The 20,200-nt window shown below is 41.7% G+C and overlaps 3 protein-coding genes across 4 annotated transcripts; 2 read left to right on the forward strand and 1 right to left on the reverse strand.

The window, feature by feature from the left end:
* Positions 1-56: 56 nt before the first annotated feature.
* Positions 57-6,777, forward strand: gga3b (golgi associated, gamma adaptin ear containing, ARF binding protein 3b). Of its 2 annotated transcripts, none has more exons than XM_041063391.1 (17): positions 57-118; positions 901-985; positions 1,069-1,144; positions 1,234-1,332; positions 1,434-1,557; positions 1,678-1,781; positions 2,102-2,182; positions 2,306-2,443; positions 2,611-2,692; positions 2,800-2,925; positions 3,112-3,360; positions 3,739-3,821; positions 3,925-4,064; positions 4,158-4,447; positions 4,597-4,766; positions 4,970-5,080; positions 5,208-6,777. In XM_041063391.1, exons 1-17 carry the CDS (start codon positions 64-66, stop codon positions 5,316-5,318), a joined length of 2,124 nt encoding a protein of 707 aa, XP_040919325.1. In that variant the 5' UTR covers positions 57-63; the 3' UTR covers positions 5,319-6,777. The 2 variants fall into 2 exon arrangements, with proteins under 2 accessions (XP_040919325.1, XP_040919324.1); XM_041063390.1 differs by having other exon boundaries at positions 66-118; positions 3,109-3,360.
* Positions 6,778-8,097: 1,320 nt separating this feature from the next.
* nup85 (nucleoporin 85) lies at positions 8,098-14,242 on the reverse strand. The gene is made up of 19 exons (XM_041062785.1): positions 14,107-14,242; positions 13,623-13,713; positions 13,357-13,513; positions 13,129-13,199; positions 12,996-13,039; positions 12,620-12,689; positions 12,366-12,487; positions 12,120-12,254; positions 11,792-11,914; positions 11,503-11,634; positions 11,296-11,402; positions 11,002-11,085; positions 10,851-10,916; positions 10,396-10,547; positions 10,153-10,270; positions 9,736-9,836; positions 8,941-9,092; positions 8,538-8,639; positions 8,098-8,295 (listed from the first exon to the last, which is right to left on the reverse strand). Exons 1-19 carry the CDS (start codon positions 14,140-14,142, stop codon positions 8,197-8,199), a joined length of 1,962 nt encoding a protein of 653 aa, XP_040918719.1. The 5' UTR covers positions 14,143-14,242; the 3' UTR covers positions 8,098-8,196.
* A 754-nt stretch (positions 14,243-14,996) lies between these two features.
* LOC121198164 (small ubiquitin-related modifier 2-like) lies at positions 14,997-20,145 on the forward strand. The gene is made up of 4 exons (XM_041062085.1): positions 14,997-15,098; positions 16,231-16,362; positions 18,503-18,574; positions 19,394-20,145. The coding sequence occupies exons 1-4, from the start codon at positions 15,078-15,080 to the stop codon at positions 19,454-19,456; spliced, it is 288 nt and encodes a 95-aa protein (XP_040918019.1). The 5' UTR covers positions 14,997-15,077; the 3' UTR covers positions 19,457-20,145.
* Positions 20,146-20,200: the final 55 nt, after the last annotated feature.

Here is a 20,200-nt window from a genome sequence, read left to right on the forward strand (position 1 = left end):
ATTTTGTAAATAATTCCGAGCATCAATTTTGGACTCTCGCGCAGACGCTGGTGACCTCACGCGATGTTTTTAAGTGCTATGGCGTACCAGGAAGGGGAGTCGCTTGAATCTTGGCTCAGTGAGTGTTTAATCCAATTTTATGAATTAAATAAAATGTCAAATTAGCTAGACAACATTTCTGTGTATGGCACGGCAGCGCATCGGTCTGTAGAAAGGCTGTCAGCGCGCTGTTGGGCTGCTGCTGGAGCTTGTCAGTCCAGTGTCTGCAGCATTGACTAGCAGGATGGGTGGAGAGCCTTTGAAAACACTGTGTTACACATTTACCAGTGACTGTGCCGTGACTGTGCAGTGGCATGATGCTCCACAGACAGCTGTCCCTCAGCACAGCTCAGTACTTTCTGCTGGGCAGAAACAGATTGGCCTGGGTGATGAATGAGCTGCTCAGACAACACAATGAACACCACACCAGCCATTACAAAAGAGGAAGGATTATAACAATTACTGCATTGTCATTTTGATCACAAGGCTCACTGGGTTCCACATTCACAGTGGGATGTGATCAGCAATCAGTGTAAAGTAGCTACGTACATTTACTGATTCCTCCGTGTTAACTATCTAATAATGTCATATGTAGTGATATATCAGTTTGAGGAGCCATTTTGTGACAGAATGGGAACTTTTACTTTTACTTTCATTATATTTAGCAGAAAATGCTTTTGTACGTTCACTTATTTCTTGTAATTGAGCATTGTAACATTAATCAGATGTGATTAATCACATTGATCCAAATCTGTCCACCCCCACTTAATATGATATGGCTTCAGGTGTAGATTGCATAGCATGATACTGTACTCTTCAAAGAGACCAGTTTAGTTAATATACGTTGTTTTTCTGGAACAGATAAAGCCACCCATCCAACAAACAGACAGGAGGACTGGGAGTACATCATAGGCTTCTGTGATCAGGTCAACAAGGAACTTGAGGGGTATGTCTTTTTTTTTTTCTTTTTTTTTTTTTTTAACTCCAGTCGGCTCAGGAAAGGTTTTCACCTGGAATTTCTTCTTGCAGTCCTCAGATAGCAGTAACTCTGCTCGTCCACAAAATCCACTCACCACAAGAATGGGAAGCACTTCAGGCTCTGACAGTAAGAAATGCTGTGCTCAGATGTCAAAGAGCTGTTTTTTTTTCTCAGCTCTGAACCAATCATTCAGATAAATACTTTTTTATGTACAGGTATTGGAGGCATGTATGAAGAACTGCGGGAGAAGGTTTCATAACGAAGTTGGAAAATACAGATTTTTGAATGAACTAATTAAAGTTGTGTCTCCAAAGGTGAGTTATCTCCACATGGGTTTAGGATTTATGCAAATTAGAAGTAGGCTGATTGTATGTCCTAAAAATCCGGCCTCTTTTTCATCAACTCTTGTTTCTAGTACATGGGTGACAGTGCACCCGAGAAGGTGAAGATGAAGATTGTAGAGATGCTGTACAGCTGGACGGTTGCTTTTCCCAACGAAGCCAAAATCAGTGAAGCCTACCAGACGCTGAGAAGACAGGGTGTGTTGACATGTGGATAAAACACAACAATTTCTCTTTCTCATCACTTCATCAGTCAGAACACACAGAAAACCGTCCTTAAAGGAATCGTATTAAACCAGTCCTCACTCTCCTCACCAGGCCTTGTGACAAATGATCCAGAGTTACCGCTGGACAAGACTCTGGTTCCCTCTCCTCCGACACGACCTAAACACCCAGTGTTCGACAACGAGGACATGGGAAAGGTCTGTAAGCACTGTAATGATGTGATTCAGCTAAACTGCTTTAAATAAGGGGGCTAAATCACTGCTGTTTCTTATGTCTTTATGAAGTTAATTGCCATAAATGAAGGCTATCATCATCATCATCATCAAACATACTTATTAACTGAGAAAAAAGTTCTTTAACTTGCTTTCATCATTTTCGCAGAATAATTTGTTCTAGAGGCAACATTGGCTGTCCTTTTATTAGTAAAGGATGCATTTCTGCTATTACAAAAGCAAACCCATATTTATGTGTGTGTGTGTGTGTGTGTGTGTGTGTGTGTGTGTGTGTGTGTGTATAGCTGCTTGCTGAGCTTCTCCGGAGTAAAAATCCAGAAGACCTCCAGGAAGCCAACAGATTAATCAAAAACATGGTGAAAGAGGTGAGACGTTTTGCTGCGATGGGGGACACATAAAAAAACACTGTTTGGCTATGATATAGATTTTTCACATAAACAGTTTCAGGTTTTGTGTACAGTACATTATGTCTTTGTCGTCTTTGTCAGGATGAGGCTCGCGTGCAAAAGGTTACTAAGCGACTGCACACGCTGGAGGAGGTGAACATCAACGTCAAGCTGCTGACTGAGATGCTGTCCCACTACAACAAAGACCGCTCCACTGACTCAGACAAGGAGATCATTAAGGTGTGTGTCTGTGCACTCACACACACACATACAAAAATGTAAACTGAAATCAGTCCTCTTGTGATATTTAAGTCAGTAAACTAACCACTGAAATTCCAGCACTCCAGCTGAGCTGGTGTCACAGCTCCATTTAAACTGTAGAGCACCTCCCTTGTGTTTCTCCTCAGGAACTCTACGAGCGTTGTGACAAGCTAAGGCGCGCTGCTTTCAAAATGGCCACGGAGACAGAAGACAATGACACCAGTTTAGGTTTGCCTAAGCCTTTGGTATTTCCTTTCATTTCTGAGGAAGCCTTGTCTCTGCATTTTGATCACGTCACTGTGTGTAATCTGCAACCCCTCCATCTGACTCCTCAGGTGACATCCTGCAGGCCAGCGATGACCTCTCCAGAGTCATCAACTCCTATAAGAAAATAGTGGAGGGACAGCCGATCAATGGTGACAGTGAAGAGCCTCGATCTACAGCTGATCACAGTGAGAGCGGTAAAGGATTTGTTTTATATGCAATTTCCCCATTGTGGGACTAATAAAGGTGTATCTTATCTTATATTCATGCAGATGTTTACGCACTGTACAGAAAACGTGACTGCTTTACACTCCAGATGTCCTGCCTCTGCGAGACTTTATTCAGCTGCTTCAGTCAGACTTCCTCTCTTTGTTGCTCAGCAGAGACCACAGATACGCTGATCGACCTCGCCGGCCTTGACACGCCGAGCCCTCCTCAACCCGCCGTCCCTCTCTCCCAATCCACACATCCTGTCTCCGCCAATCCTACGGCTTCCCCCATACCCGTCCTGCCTCCTCCTCCCAAACGCCTGGCCGGCTCCCACGGCAGTCAGAGCAGCAGCCCGAGCCACCCCCCTCTCGACAAGGCCTCCACTGCTCTCTCGCTCCTCGATGATGAGCTGCTGTCCCTAGGTAGTATATCCTTACTTGGGCTGGAGCTAAAGGAGCAATTTGAAAGTTTGAGAACTACGCTTGGCTCCTTGGCTCTGTCTAATGGTTCCAAAATCAGCCTACCACCACCTTTGAAACATTTAATTTGCTTAATCCAGAGCAGTACCTATCTGGAGTTTCCCTGTCAAGAAATAGTCTGGTGCATAACCCCATTGTTGTGTAACCCCACATGTTATTGCTGTCCAGTTTTTGAACAAATTAAATAAAAAAGCTGTTTCCAATCTTTGTGCTAAGCTAAGCTCAGAATTTTTCTGACTGCTATCAACTTTCTCGTGTAACTTTCTGCTGGGAAGTCTTGGAATCAAATCTCTTTTGTGATGATACAAATTCTTCTTTCAGGACTAAATGACCCCCCTAGCTCTCTGAGCAGCCAGTCAAAACCCAAGTTGAACGAAGTGTCCAGCCAGTGGACGTCCTTGCAGGTACATCTAAAATAGTTTGTGTGCAACTTTTACCAAACCACCAGCTGTTAGTCATTGTGCAGTGACAGAGGTAACTTATGTTTTGTCCTCATCTCCTCTGCAGGCTCCAGCATCAAGCGTGGGTATGTTTGGCAGTGTAGCTTGTTCAGGTCCAGTGGTGGCTCCAGCTGAGCCAGCAGCCGGCATACACAGTCTCCAGAACCTGCAAGACCTGGCCATGATGGGGTTTTCAGATCATAAGAGGTGCAGAGTTATCCCCAGTATTTGTCGCTTCACTGTTTAATTGAAAATCAGTTCTTTCTCACAAAAAAGAGTCATATCACATATGATTTTCAGTATGTCCAGCCAGATGACGGCCAGAGGAAGCAGCTTTGGGATAACCCCTGCAGCAGCACCTACTCTCGTATCTGGGCAGGGCTCTCCCTCCTCAGCCGCTCTTCTCCAGGGCACAATGCCCGGCTCTCCTGCCCTGTCTCATGCTAAGGCCCAGAGTCTTGGCTCAGCCCCGGGCAGCCCACTGTTCCGCTCACTGTCCCCCTGCCACCCTCCCTTCCAGGGCAGCCCGGTCAGAGCCACAGACATCTCCCTGAGCAATGTGCACGTCCCTCTGGAGGCCATCAGACCCAGTAAGGAGAGGGGGGTAGAGCGGGAGCAAGGGATGGTGGAGCTGGCTAATGGAATTATACACATGATAAAAAATACAGATATTGATGTAAACTCTTTGGATAGCTCATGTCAGCCTCTTCCTGATCTGCTGCTCCATGTCTGTCCCCAGGTAAAGTGCTGCCTGTGACTGCCTACGATAAGGATGGTGTGCGTGTCCTGCTCAACTTTGCATCTGACTGTCCCCCCGGCAGACCTGATGTGCTCGTTATGGTGGTGTCCATGCTCAATACAGCGCCCCTGCCTGTTCACAATGTGGTACTGCAAGCTGCTGTGCCCAAGGTAGAGTAAAAATATACTAAACTAGTCAAATCATCATCGTCTTTTTAGTGCGAAATTTCTTCTTTGTGTTACTTTCCCTTTGCCGCCTTTAGTCCTCCTCCACTGTGTGTGGCAACACAAAGATATACTTGAAAAAATGTGAATCTGTCCTTTAATAAAGACATAAAAATGCAGCGCTGATTCTTCCTCTCATCCTTCACCAGTCAATGAAGGTGAAGCTGCAGCCTCCATCGGGAACAGAGCTGGCACCATTCAACCCCATCCTACCTCCAGCCTCCATCACCCAGATCATGTTGCTGGCTAATCCAGCAAATGTAAGTGATATGGTAACACCTCCAGAATCCACAAAGAGTTTCTGAGCCACACAACTGTCAGCCACAGTGGCAGTCAGGCCCTGGAGAGATGGCAATAATGCTCAGAGATGTGTGTGTGTCTTCACAGGAGAAAGTGCGTCTGCGCTACAAGCTGGCTTTCACGCTGGGAGATCGTCTGTGCAACGAGGTTGGAGAGGTCGACCAGTTCCCCCCTCCAGAGACGTGGGGTCATCTATAGCAGCGTGCAGGCCTGTTACCGTTCAGCAGGGGCAGACCGCTTCATACTCCATGAAGGGTTGTGTATGTGTGTATTCACATGCATCCCAGAGAGAGAAAGGAGGGGAAGGTGAGGAAATTCAGCTGCATTGTTACAGTAAAAATAACGTTCAGCTTCACATTCCTTATAGTTGTTTTTCATTTTCTGGCCACTGTTACACCTGACAGTGAGATGTTAACAACAACAACAGACACTAAAAGTTTTATTTATACAGAGCTCATGCTTCTCTGCAGATAGCTAACAAATATATACACTGGTAAAGTGAGATAGCCATAGTGTTAACAGGTCGATGGTCTTGAGATTCATATTTTAATGGATTTCCCCGAGTGTACTTTCAATAATAAATGCGTGCGAGCTCTGCCTGAGATTGAAATGTTGCACTGCAGCATAAAAAATATCTTAAAAGAAATTAAGCTCTGAGTTGACCGAGCCTAAAAGACAAACATGCTTTTATTTATACTTCTGTCTGAACACTTAACCAGGGTGCAAAAGATATACTTGAATATATCCAGAGATTTGGAAATGGTATCCAGAATTCTTAAGATGAAGTTACACTGGAAAATTGTTGAAAAAGTACTGTCACATATTCATTTCTGCAGGAAGATAGTGGACTCTATTCATTATGTATTAATTATCTGATCATTTTAGCCATCAGGATTTTTGACATGGTTAAGTAAACTGTGTTTAACAATTAAATGAGCTAATGTAGCCCTGTGCTAGATTAGTGGACCAAAAATGTTGAGTACTGAGCTGTAAAGCAAAGTAAGGCAACTGGCAAATAATGGATATGTCAGGATAAAGTCTGCTGCATCCAACACTGGTTTTATTTTATGTGACTAGTTTTTTATTTTGAAAGTGAATGAAAAAGTGATTTCAAAAGCATTTCAATCTTGTTTTTTGTTTTTTTTTTTTGGTTAGTTTTTTGTTCCTTTTTTGCAGTGGGTATTTGTATTTTTGTTCTGTATTTTAAAGATGTTTACTTTTCTGCCAGTCTCAGTATTGGGAGTATTATTTGTCATATTTATTATTTTCTGTCATAGTATTTCAGTGCATCACTGAACCTAGAAAATGTGAACTGAAAAATCTGAATTTGAAATTTGGTAGTTTTGAAAGGGAAATCTGTCACCAGGCAGATGACTTTTCAGTGTGCAGCAGTGGGATGGAGTGGAACTGTGCTGTGAGTAAATTTTCATAAATCAGTCCAGCCGATCCTCCCTTAGCTCCCCTCTCTGGTAGCCCCCAGCTTATCATCATATGGGATGTACAGAAGTGTGTGTTTAATGTACATAGTATATAATGTTATGTACCTATTGTTTGTTCTATGACCAGTTATGTGAACATGTGACACGTAGATTTTGGGAGTGTTAGGTCTGTACATACTGTATGATGTGCCATTTGTCCGCTGCATGAAAAAAATAAATATTTCTTTCAGTGGATGTGTGATATTCTGAGGTCATTTAGCTTGTTATGTACAGTGGGTACGGAAAGTATTCAGACCCCCTTAAATTTTTCACTTTTGTTATATTGCAGCCATTTGCTAAAATCATTTAAGTTCATTTCTCCCTCATTAATGTACACCCGGCACCCCGCATTGACAGAGAAACACAAAATTGTTGAAATTATTGCAGATTTATTAAAAAAAGAAAAACTGAAATATCACACAGCCATAAGTATTCAGACCCTTTGCTGTGACCCTCATATATTTAACTCGGGCGCTGTCCATTTCTTCTGATCATCCTTGAGATGGTTCTACACCTTCATTGGAGTCCAGCTGTGTTTGATTACACTGATTGGACTTGATTAGGAAGGCCACACACCTGTCTATAGAAGACCTTACAGCTCACAGTGCATGTCAGAGCAAATGAGAATCATGAGGTCAAAGGAACTGCCAGAAGAGACAGAATTGTGGCACAGATCTGGCCAAGGTTACAAAAAACTTTCTACTGCGCTTAAGGTTCCTAAGAGCACAGTGGCCTCCATAATCCTTAAATGGAAGACATTTGAGACGACCAGAACCCTTCCTAGAGCTGGCTGTCCAACCAAACTGAGCAATTGGGGGAGAAGAGCCTTGGTGAGAGAGGTAAAGAAGAACCCAAAGATCACTGTGGCTGAGCTCCAGAGATGCAGTCGGGACATGGGAGAAAGTTCTAGAAAGTCAACCATCACTGCAGCCCTGAACCAGTCGGGGCTTTATGGCAGAGTGACCCAACCTCAGACTGGGCTGAAGGTTCCCCTTCCAACACGACAATGACCCTAAGCACACAGCTAAAATAATGAAGGAGTGTCTTCACGACAACTTAAACCCAATTGAGCATCTCTGGAGAGACCTGAAAATGGCTGTCCACCAATGTTCACCATCCAACCTGACAGAACTGGAGAGGATCTGCAAGGAGGAATGGCAGAGGATCCCCAAATCCAGGTGTGAAAAACTTATTGCATCATTCCCAAAAAGACTCATGGCTGTATTAGCTCAAATGGATGCTTCTACTTAATACTGAGCAAAGGGTCTGAATACTTATGGCTGTGTGATATTTCAGTTTTTCTTTTTAAATAAATCTGCAAAAATGTCAACAATTTTGTGTTTCTCTGTCAATATGGGGTGCTGGATGTACATTGAGGAGGAAAAAAGAACTTATATAATTTTAGCAAATGGCTGCAATATAACAAAGAGTGAAATATTTAAGGGGGTCTGAATACTTTCTGTACCCACTGTACATGATTCCTGACAACAACAAACAATCATGAAAAGCTTTATTATTAAAGAGCATGTTTTTAATTGCTTGAATTTTATATACAGTACAAAAATGCAAAAGAAGAGCTTTCCTTTTTATGTCATCATTCATGTGTCCACTGTTCCCTCTTTGACTATAGCCATAGCCAGATTCCTGGCCAGAGCGAGCCTCAGGAGCTCCACTTTGGTCAGCTCTATGTCCTCCTCCTGAAAAGACAAACACACTTTAATCAGAGGTGAAGTGGACTGTATGTTTTTAATACTGCAGCAAAAATCCTTGTATCGCAGCTGTAGAGGAAGAGGTCCACTTCACAGGACCAGGTTGGAGAGTGTGTGTTTTATTATATGAATAACCTTTAGTATATGCATCTAGTTGGCAGGATTTTTAAACATGTAAACAAGAGAATCAAACAGTGGACAGAATTAGGGCAGTGTGAGGAGATACACACCTGCATGGGCCTGTCTGTGGCAGGAGTTGTGGTGTTCAGCGAGGAGGTGAGTTCCTCTAAACAAAACATCAGCTCGTATGTTTGGTCAGCTGAGAAGATCACCTACGAGAACAAACAAGCCACGTTCTGGTTAAAACAGACGACAAGCCAGCCTTTTCTCTGCAAACACTGTGGTTTTTTTTTTTTCATGCTTCCGGTGTTCGCTTAAGTACGACTACATTTCACAACAGAAAAAGACAAGTATGATGCACTCAAAGATTTAGTCTTGAGACCAGTAATTTAAAATCCGTGATCACAATTGAACATGTTTATTACCCAGAACAGAGATTACAAATTACTGAGATTACAATGATAAGAATTTTGTCCAAATGCTCAGTATACCGAACTCTTTGTGGTGACTGACCTCTTTCTGCTCCAGCAGCGGCAGGGCGTCAGTCAGCAGAGTCATCCAGAAGCTCCGGGGGGCGATCTTGGCCGTCATGAGGGAGAGGAGCAGCTTGGCCGCCTCCCTGAAGTGTTTTTCCCCGTACAGCTTGTGGAACTCACGGTACTTCCCTGGGAATGAAATGAGAGAGCAATGTTTTCATACTGCACCCTCGGCCCATGTTAATGGTTTCTGATCACTAAGCGCACATTATAAAAGAGCTGTCTGATAACTTGTCGTGTTACCTTTAATCTGTGTGAATTGTTCACTCTCTTATTTACAACTAATCTAATTTTACTAGACTGTTTTTTTTTGTGTCGCAAAGTGCTTCAGAAATCACTGACATCCATCAAACAGAGATTTGTTTGTGTCTGTGCTTTTTTTCACCAATGAAACTCTTGGCAAATACTTTGATTCGTGACCTCTGCCTGATGTCTTATTGATTGTACTGTCCTTGAATCTAAACTTTAGATGTTTTTTTTAATAGCATCACTTTCCACTGATATTCTTCCAGTAACACACACTGTCACATGCTGTTGCGTTAAGCTTTATTTATATCCCTGTCTGTACACACGTTTGTGTGTCTGAGTCTCATGTGACAGCCTAAGAAATATGGGAAGCTGTCCAAGACACAATTTGCTCTTACTGAATCTGCTTTAACTTTATGTATGAATTCAACCTGTGAGAGCGCTTCAGTGGCTGAGTCACAAGTGGAGAAGTGCTACAAATGCTGCAGTGTGTGTGTGTGTGTGTGTTTGTGTTCCTTGTGCCTACCAAGGAAAGTGAGCCTGTCGCTGAGCAACATTGCTGGGCCCAAGTTGTCTATCAGGTCCAGATCAGAGAACGTCCCTCTAGCGCAGTAATCCTGTAGGAACCTAACACACATACACACTTTTAAAACCACTTGGAAAGAGGCAACCTCACAACAAAGTGCTTTCACAGGACACTGGCAATCTGTAATTTATCTGTAACTTATCTGAGATCTCACTACAATGTTCAATTTGTTTTGAATCTACCACATGTAAAACCTTTGTGCTGCTTTTTATCCCACGTTGTGTAGAAGGCGTCCCCTGAGTATGAGATACCAGCCTAATAATGGCCAAATGCGATTCTTTAAAGATTATTCTACTCAAGGTTACAGCACAGTTATTTACAGTGTTGAGAAGCATCTTGAAGAGTAAGGGAACTAACTTCTCTGAAATGAGGGTGGCAAAGGCAGCATCTTTGGCCCTGATGCTCCAGGAGAGAGCAGACCCCAGCCTGTTGTTCCTCAGAGCCCGCATAGCCATGATCTTACAGATACTCCGCACTGAGTAAAGACAACAAATCAAAAAGGTTTAAGTCTATAATGTACTGGAGAAAGAGTTTGTGTGTGCTTTTGTGTAACACAGGTGGATAGAGAATGAGAGCGGGGACAGGGAAAGAAAGTGCTACCTTGCTCTGACATCTGCCTCTGCTCACAGATCCTGAGCACCTTAAGGGCTTTGCGCTCTGTGTCTAAAGGAACACGCTCAATCTGCAGCTCCAGGTAGACACGGCCAAACTCTGGGCAGTGGTCAAAGTAGTCCACGGCCAGCTGCCACAGACTTAACACAAACACAAAAACATCATATAAAGAAATTACAATATTGTGAAACTGCTGGACCAAGTTTCAGCTGTGCTGATAGCTTCTAGGTCACTGTACTGATGAAGTGAGCAAATTATAGAGCAAATGACTGATTAATCAGAAAAATATAATTTGTGAAAATAATCATCAGCAATTACAAAAGCCATAGTTCTACATTTTATACAGTAAAATCTTTAAAAGAACCAAAGTAACTGAACACGCTAATTAACAGGATCTCCATACAATAAATATAATTATCATAGTGAACCTTAGATAACCATACCTGTGATGGGTGAACAGACCAGACGCATATTCTAACAGAAGAAACTCTCTCAAATTGGAGCCAAAGCTGAACACACAGCAGAAAGACATGGTTAATGTTAGCCCTTATTAAAGTGCATTCAAGTACAAATGCAGCCAAACAGAGTGCTTACTGTAGGTTGTGAGACTGCAGGAGTTTGCAGTGATCCAAGAGATCTGTCAAATGGGCCACGAACCACCAGTTGTTGAGAGCAATGCTGAGGAGGAACATGGTGGAGAAATTAGGGAAATAGTGTGCTGAAAGGGTTAAGCATCATAGACCGTTGGGATAAACAGGCACAGCTGTATGCAAAGGTTTGAGCTAATTACATATTTTGTTGATTTTTGAAGAGAGAAGTAAATATATCCCCTGCAGCAAACACGCACAAAAAAACAATCCTCTCTTCAAACTAAATCCTACATCCTACCTGCAGTCTTTGATGACCTGATGGATGTCAAACTCAAAGGCAGCCAGTAAGATGCTGTCCAGGGGCTCTGGGATGCTCCTCGAGTCCAGAAACATGGTCATGCATGACTGCAGCACACGCGCACACACATACACAGAGTAAATGACAAGGATGCAGTAGCAGAGAGTATCACTGTTGAGTGGTGCAGTAGCAGTTAGAGTAGTGTACCTGTGCGTAGTAATGTAATTCAGTGGGTTTGACTGTGGGGTGGCAGAACAGGAGTCTAGTAACCAGGAAGTGGTACCAGGTGCTCAGCAACTCTTTGTGCGCAAGCAAAGTGTCTTCGTCCCCCACTAGAATCTACAGTTAAATGAAAAACAACAGATGGGAAGATTGTTTTAGCGAGACACAGATGTGGCTTTATAATCATTTTGGACACTGCAGTTTTGTGGTCAAGTACACGTGTAAGAAGTAGATGGATAATAAAAAAGGCTACTGAGGCCACACGGTCACTGACCTTGCAGATGAGCTCCAGGTGTTGATTGCTGGCAAATGAGCTGTCCTGAAGGCAGCGGTCCACCTCCTCATGCCAGTGTCTCCACTTCACATCAAACTCTGTTAATGTCTGGGTGCCACCAGGCTGAGGGATTATCACAGAAAGTTTAGAAGTGAAAGCCACTATAGGTAAAGAATTATCAAGACCAGCTTTGGACATCCCTATTTCCCATGACAATAAAATACCAGAAGAATGCATTGTGGTAAACAAAGTGACATAAATACCTGCACATATAACTGACTCATACTAAAGCTGCACAATGAGCTAAACCACAGGAGAATGATCTTACATTGTAGAAGGGCATCTTGCTGAGCAGAGTGTCCATCAACTTGTACATGTTTCTAGCAGCAGGCTGTAGGGTCGCCTGCTTCACTAGCATTTGTCTGGCTTCTTCCAACCTGCCTTGCAGCACATAACTCACCACCTGCACATCGCAGACACAAAACATGATAAATGAGATTTCACACTGAGCTCTGTGTCAGACAAAATACACATGTAGAGGGAAAAATGTCTGCGTGGGGGACATTACACCTACCACATCCCAGTAGTCATGGTGTTCAGCAGGGCTCTCGCTTTGCAGCACCTCTCTGGCTTTCTCATCCACATCAGCCTTGTGTAACCTGACCCAGTCCAGAAGGTGAAGCAATAAGGAACCCGCTGAGGACACATGCACACACACAGTGCTGATTTGTTAGTTTGGGTGCTTTCATTACGTCAAAGTCAGCTAATAAAATGTACTGAAAAAATAAAGACAGGAGATTAACTACAAGCACAAAGTCAAATTCTAACCAGGAGCAGCATCGATGAACAGCACTTCACACAGGTTCCAGATCAGCTCTATGGCCAACAGAATGGACACCTGTGACCAAACAAAACAGACGCTGAAGTTAGGAAAGTGTCACTATAGACAAAATCATTGCACATGAATGCCTTTCCATTTGCACCTTTTTGCTCTCATAAATAACCAGTATACCACAGAATTGTGTTACACTGCAACAAAACCATTTAACTAAAAGATGATAAATGTTAATATTGAATTACTGCCTAACTCTACTCAGAAACTAATACACACCGTATCCCATATGTGCAGCAGTCTGCTCTTCCAAAATGAATGTAATGTTTTAGTATGCTGCAGCACAAACATACACACAATATTAGCACATACCTGATTTCCATACTGTGTTGCCACTTGTGCATCTTTTGTTGAAACTAAGGAAAAGAGGAAAAGGTCAATTTGACTATCCCTGAGAAATCACACTAAAGATTAAAACATCACAATTACGTTTCAAAATTCTGACCTGCAACTTGCTGAAGTTCTTCCATACAGGCTCGTATCACAGATCTGTAGTTTTTACTGATGCTGACAAATCTAAGAGGTAAGACAAAGGCAAGTTTGGAAAATCATGATATGCAATCATCCATGATTTCTCTCAATCATTTATGAGAGTTCTTAATCTGCCTTTAGTAACTAGGATTTATATCACTGGGAACCTCTACAGTGACATGCAAAAGATGAGAAGACTTACTGGGGTTTTTTGTTCTTGCTGGGAAGGTCCTCTTTAATTGTCTGCAGGCCAACAAAGATGTGATGTGACTCATTGAAGAGTTTGCGTAAAATAGGGGAATATATCTCCTCATCTTTTCTGACCTCGTGAATAAAGGAGCAACCTGACCCTGTAGCACCTGAAAACACAGGGCAGAAGAACACAAGAGTGTAAGGAACCATCAGGCAAAAGAGAGGGCAAGAATCTGACAACATAGAAAGCGAGCTTGTGTTAATATCAATACATACCTGATGCTTTGTAAAGGGTCTCATACACAAGGATATCACCAGGACCCCACGCAAATCCCAAATGCTTACCATCGCTGGCTGCAGGGATATTCTGTGTTTAAAAAAGAAAGTATCATCACACTGTAATAATCTGGTGTAACAGGTGATGGAAAGATTCATAATAGACATAATAGAATGCACAGGTTGAGCTGAAACTCAAGTATTTCTTTTAACCTTCTCAATCAATGTTTAAAATTATTATTAAAATAAAATGTTCTTAAACCGTTCTAACGTTTTGTAACAGACCCTCTAGCATCTGTTATGCTCTTATGCCTCATAAGTTAAGACATACATATCTTTGATACTATACTTAATGTTTTTGATACACGTTATGTGACTTGGTGCGTTTGCTCAACTTAGATTGAATGTTGCGATGCAGTTAGCTTGTTAGCAATGCTATTCACTGACAGCAAAGAGAAAAAACTAAGCTACAGCGGTTACTCACAGTGATTGCCGGCTCGACGTCTACCTCCTCCATCATAGAACAATGTTACTGTTAGCACAGTAAAATATAGAATGACTGACTTTCCAGCTAGAAACTCTTCATGACATGAACTACAAGTGTGGTGCCGCTTGCGCGCCTCAGTTATTCAGCCAAAAGTCCCCACGGCGCATGTGTACTGACGTCACAGTAGGGGCTGCCCATCCTCCTGCCTGTTCTCTCATCATGATGTGTTTGCTTCATGATGTGGATTCATCCCGACATACGGATGGGTAACTGAAAAAAACACATGATTAATTAATATATTGAAACGGATAATCAGTAACCTAATAGCTATGGAGAAACGAGTTCACATACAAGAGGGAAGTAATGAATTATCAAAATATGGGGACTGTTTTTCTGTAATCCAAACGCTAGCAAATCATTCAAATATTTTTCACTTGAATGTTAAAAATAAGTGTTTTGCAAATACGCATTTTCTTCATTTAAAAGTATTTGTTTAATATAGTTTTAGTTCATCTTCATCATCAGACAGAAAAACAAGATGGCTGCTGGGATTTATAGGGTTAAAAAAAAAGAAAATCATAAAGCCCAAATACCACATTCCCAGTATGTGTAATGAACTATATGGTGGTGATAGCTGAACCATGCAGCATTGACGAATAGTCAGCAGAGTGGCCAGATGCTTTTTGTGGGATAACTGCCTCTCTAAACCTGTCATCAAAAAGCAAAACATCGCTGTGCGCGTGCATGTGTGGCTGAGTGCCTCTTTTACGCGCATTGAGACTCTCCCGCCCAGGCACAGACTGCGCTTCCAACCTCGTGACTACCTGAAGCCATTCAGTGTCCATTGCAGTGGACGCGCACTGGCACATGGCCGCGCACGTTCGCTCGAAAAATTTAAACGGGGACGAGTACGTGCGCGTACTCGTATTCTTTGTGTGGCAACGTAGAGAAGCGCCAAAAGAGTGACCATGGCTGATGAAAAACCAAAGGTGAGTGTCTACACGTTGTGTCAAAATACCACTTTATTTCACCGGGTCTGTGGCGTAGGGGCTCAAAGAAAAAAAACGTACATTCCAGCGTGTTCCATTTTACCTTGTTAAAGTTCAGAGCTAAAATTCAACTACAAGCTATCCCTACTTTCATGGACCGGAAGGTTTGTGAACGCGCATCCACAGGCGCGCCGATCGCGATTTGCTTGATCACACACATCCAACCAGCCGGTGTCATCCTCAGTGCATGCCCCGATTTACCAACGTGCGTGCGCGCCCGCGCGTGTGTGTTCATTTGTGGGAGGAAGTTTGTGCACTCAGCAGTGGTCTACCTGTAAGAGCTGGTATGTGCCTCTAAAACTGCAGTCTGTCTTCATCCTCTGTTTGCTGCCACCAGGCTTCTGATCACTCAAATGCTGAAACTGAATGTAAACAAAGGGAAAATGTGGAAAAGGAAAGTTTCTAAAGTTTACAAAAATATATTTTCTGGGAATTCATTGTAGGAACCATTTGTGTATTCCTAAACCACACGACGGTGTCTGTTTTTGCCAAACGCAGCGAATTATTGCACATTTCTCAATTGCATCATGTTGACGCAGAAATCGTGTATATTCAGTATCTGCAACATTGCCATCAACAGCTTATAAGTCAAGAGTCAGAGTTGCTAACGGGATATCTGTTCTAATAAGGCATATCTGTATACTAATAAGTTTGCTACAGCCAAAAAACCAAAAAACTGCAGCCCCCAGAATGATCATACAGTCTTACTGCCCTACTAACCTTGATGACGTGATGGAGGGGATGTTCATCCAAACAGACATAAGCACCTGTAGCGCTTCACCTAAACAGTTCACTGTTTCCTCTGCTTTTTATTAAGCAATTCATCTTTAGTCAATAAAATTTTAACAGTGATGACAGTGGCCTATTATGAGTTACAAGAGCCAAAACAGAAAAATCAGTATCTGTAAAACTGTAACCAACATGGTATTTTTGGTTGATAGAACTGACTAAAATCAGAGCCTGAGGAATTTTTTTTTTTTTTTTGATGGTCTAACTAATGAATCAGTATTGCAGCTCTGGTTCCTTGCATGTCTATGTTAACTGTGCTTTTCTCTCTGCTTCTATCCCTCAGGAGGCTGTCAAGACAGAAAACAACGAACACATAAACTTGAAGGTGGCAGGTCAGGATGGATCTGTAGTGCAGTTCAAGATTAAAAGACACACACCGCTCATCAAGCTCATGAAGGCCTACTGTGAGAGACAGGTGGGCATGGCACAATATCATAATATAACACGATCACTGCTTTGCATTGTAATTCACACGACATCATTTTCTATGACTGTTCTCTTGTGCATCCTGCCCCTTTGTGACTTATGATTTATCTGTACTGAAGCAAAAGATCCTACTAAGGATTGCTTTGATATTTAGCCTTGCTTGTGTGCTTTTTGGGATATTTTGTTTAGTTTCAACACCTGAGGAAATTATTAACAACAAAAAAGAAGGCCTCCTTTAGAAGTAAAATATCTTCCAGTCTCCTTTTCATTTGTTACTAAGCTGTTGATCAGTAGTTTGTTTTTTTTTAAGGATAGTGTTTCAGCCATCACTGAAACTCAAATGGAACAGGCAGAGGTTTGTTCTAGGCAGAAAACAGTTGGAATTTCTCTGCCTTTTATAGAGCTGTAGTTTTGAGACTGCACTGTCTGTACTGTTTAGATTAGAACTGCTTCCTGTAGACTTTTAATCTTTTTGGAGTGGATGGAAAGGTGTAGCACCTCCACTATTACTCTCATCTACTTCGTGTAATACATTCACTCACTTACTGGATTTTAGGAGGAATATATTGGGTAAGTGACGCCTATAGTCCCTCTTGTACACATGTAACAGAACTCTTTTTTCACCACATGCTTTTGATTTGTCAAAAAGCATATGTGTAAAAACAAAAATTTAAGTGTCCCAAGTGAGCCAGCGTGTATACTTCTGGGGCCCTGTAACTGGTACATCTGATTCTAATGGAGCCATTATTAAAGTGATTAATTACACCCAAACTTTTCCTACTATGACGCGTCAAAATGTCTGCCATTTAAAAGGCTTGTCTGAGTGGAATATTTTTAGCATAGGGCAGTTAAGGCTACAGGGTCAATGCAGATCTTACCTCAAAAGCTGAACACAGCTTAAGGCTTTACCTCTTGCTCTCATCCCCTAAACCAAACCACCCTATCTACATCTGGGATTCCACATGTTAATCAAGGATATCTCATCTTTTCCATCAGCAGTTCTGATCTAAATCAGTTCTGAAGATCGTCAGGCTTCTTGCCATAAGGGAATGCAGGAATGTTGACTTCTTCTTATGACTTATTCAAGCTAGTTAGCATTGGCCAGTTCAGTTCTTAAACTGTGCTATAAGCTTTATTGCAACCGTGATCGCATGGCTACAAAAACAATCCTAGGGTTTGACAATAACTTTTATTCTGAAATACCTAAAAGCTAAGATGAAAATATCCAATAAAAAACACCCTCTGACATTCATCTTTGCTTGAAAATTCAAATGTGGGTTCAGCTCTCTGAAAGACTGAAAATCCAAACTCAGTATTGTCTGTTCCTTGGACTGTCAGGAGGGCAAAGGAGACACAATTGTCTTGCAGCTTATTTTTAAAACTACAGTGAAAATCAGATGTTTTTCATTATTCCTTTATTTGTCTTTCACTGCAAGAGAGAGTATAATTTATGATGTTTCTATGACCCTCACATTTCAGCAGACACACCTTTTAAACAAGGCAATATACTGTATGTACTAAAATAATGTGTGTGTTTATAGTGTGTTTACACTATAAACTTTCATAACTGCATTTTGTAACTTTGTTAAAGTACTGGCTGTAATAGTTGTAATAGTACAAATAGTGCTTACCCCTTTAATAGTAATAGTTAAAGTAAAGACAAATGCACGACCCTCACAGTGAATCTTTTTTTTTTTTTTTTTTTTTTGGGTGATGAAATGACCATGTAGTTAGTCATTGTTAGAGCATAAACTTGCAGGATCTTCACCCAGCCTTTCTGTATATACAAATTCCACATTGGCCTTTTAAAGTACTTACTGCTTTCATTATGAAATGTTGCTATGCAATAGCACACTGACACCATATGAGACTCTTTACTGAAACTGGAAGCCTTCCCCTTGCATTGTTGTTGTTCCCTTGAACATATGATCATTCATTGTGTGACCAGTTCTTAATTCCCTCTGTCAGGCTCTTAAATGTTCAAAGGACTGTTAAAAGTCACCTGGTTAGTACTGTCTGTTTAACAATTTATGGGAAGGGATGAAAATAATTGGTTCTTTGTGTAGACAGATGGGGGTGGGGGGGGGGGGGGGTTTACTGCAAAAGTTTTTATGTCCTTGTCTCTTCAGGGACTGTCGATGAGGCAAATCAGGTTCAGATTTGATGGACAACCGATAAATGAGACAGACACACCAGCACAGGTAAGTTTGAAGTCTTGAAACAGTAAGTTTAGTTATATTCACAGGGCATACTGTTATCCTTAAATACACTTAATGCACTTCCACATCTGTCATTACCCATGCTGATGTGTGTGTTAAACAGTAAGATATGCATATTTCATGCATTATTCTCTGTGCTCTTTCATGGGGATGCTTATCTTAGTGCGCTTGATTTATGGTATTCCCTTTTTCTTGTGGACAATGTTAGATATGTGTTGAAAATGAAGTAATGTGCACACACAACTCAGAATCTATCCAGTGTATGACTGACTTGTGATAAGTGTAACCGTAGGACACACAGACACTGACATGATTAAACAGTCAAAAAGTTAAATATGTCAGAGATCGCCCCCACAAAGACTAGTGTGTGTGTGATAGGACATGCGGTCATGGGGAACATGGAGATGCCACAGACTGTCAGAGCATACCAAACTCAATTTTAGTCAGCGTGTCCTCTATCTTGTGTTGAGTATGACACTGTAGAAAGAGGCCAGTGTACTCGCTGCAATTCAAGTTTTGGGCAGACACAACTTTGCTTGTTCTTGCATGTTATGGCAGTGCAAGCCTGCCTATGTATACTATGATCATGAAAGCCAAATACAGTGTTTGGTTTTCTCTGCAGTGGTGCCATTTTGCCAGTGTAAAAGACAAATATGAAGTTGTATAGACTATACAGTCACTCTTTGGACACATATAACTGTAATATCTTGACATGACCCCCTCTATCTTTCTACTTATCTTTTCACTTCACACTTTTGTAAAGTGACACACGCGTTTAAATTACTTTTTTTCTGTTAACAGTTGGAAATGGAAGATGAAGATACAATTGATGTGTTTCAGCAACAGACGGGAGGTCTGATTTAATCAACCACATGCGCCACCATTCTCCTCCTCAACACAACCAACCTTCCCGGCCTGTGATACACAGCAGCTGCTTCTTTGCGACTTGTCCTATTTTCTCGACAAAATTCCACTCAGAAGAAGTTGTCATTTCTCTGCCACACATAACTGCTGTATGGTATTTTCATTCTTGCCCATGTTTCCTTTCTGTATTTGTACATAAACCACATCGAAGTCACCCTGAGTTCAGGATTTGTTTGTTCATGTATTGTGGTTATTATTAAGGACTTCCCTTCCCAATTTGAAGGGCTTGTTTCTAAGGTTGCAGACAGATAGGACGGGTGATGGAGTGAGAATTAATAAAACTGACTTTACTGGTCAAATGTTGTTGGGCTAGGCTTGATGAGTGCCCAGTAAATCTGTTCTTAAAGTGTACTATTTTGGGAGTGGTTATCACTTAATGAATGGTAAAGTCCAGTTTGGGAATGGGGCTGGATTGTCATTTGGTTTCTGTCCTCTTCAGAAAAAATTATTTGATTTTATACATTTTTTTATATAGTAGCTGATGTGTAGAGAAATGTTTTGATTAATCATTTGACTAGGCCAAGCTTCAAATTTTGGGAAGCATGAAAAGATGTTTCAGTTAAACAAAACAAAACATCTGTCTTGTCTATTAAGATGCCTGTTAAAATAAAGCTATTGTCTTTTTCCAAGCTTTCACTGCTTTTGTCTGTCTATGACAGGAGAACAAGGCCAATTAGTCATTTT

Source organism: Toxotes jaculatrix, chromosome 18, assembly GCF_017976425.1.
Source record: "Toxotes jaculatrix isolate fToxJac2 chromosome 18, fToxJac2.pri, whole genome shotgun sequence".
NCBI classification, from domain to species: domain Eukaryota; kingdom Metazoa; phylum Chordata; class Actinopteri; family Toxotidae; genus Toxotes; species Toxotes jaculatrix.

What these genes read in the sequence shown, in the direction of transcription:
- nup85 (XM_041062785.1), bottom strand. Translation starts at nt 14,142, where the DNA reads ATGATGGAGGAGGTAGACGTCGAGCCGGCAATCACT. An exon ending in ACCTGGAGCTCATCTGCAAG is followed by an intron (nt 11,635 to 11,791) that starts GTCAGTGACCGT and finishes ATTTAACTGTAG; the next exon opens with ATTCTAGTGGGGGACGAAGA. An exon ending in CCACAGACAGGCCCATGCAG is followed by an intron (nt 8,296 to 8,537) that starts GTGTGTATCTCC and finishes TTGTCTTTTCAG; the next exon opens with GAGGAGGACATAGAGCTGAC.
- gga3b (XM_041063391.1), top strand. Translation starts at nt 64, where the DNA reads ATGTTTTTAAGTGCTATGGCGTACCAGGAAGGGGAGTCGCTTGAATCT. An exon ending in GTCAACAAGGAACTTGAGGG is followed by an intron (nt 986 to 1,068) that starts GTATGTCTTTTT and finishes TTCTTCTTGCAG; the next exon opens with TCCTCAGATAGCAGTAACTC. An exon ending in CCAGACGCTGAGAAGACAGG is followed by an intron (nt 1,558 to 1,677) that starts GTGTGTTGACAT and finishes TCTCCTCACCAG; the next exon opens with GCCTTGTGACAAATGATCCA.
- LOC121198164 (XM_041062085.1), top strand. Translation starts at nt 15,078, where the DNA reads ATGGCTGATGAAAAACCAAAG. An exon ending in TGGCTGATGAAAAACCAAAG is followed by an intron (nt 15,099 to 16,230) that starts GTGAGTGTCTAC and finishes TCTATCCCTCAG; the next exon opens with GAGGCTGTCAAGACAGAAAA. An exon ending in AGGCCTACTGTGAGAGACAG is followed by an intron (nt 16,363 to 18,502) that starts GTGGGCATGGCA and finishes TTGTCTCTTCAG; the next exon opens with GGACTGTCGATGAGGCAAAT.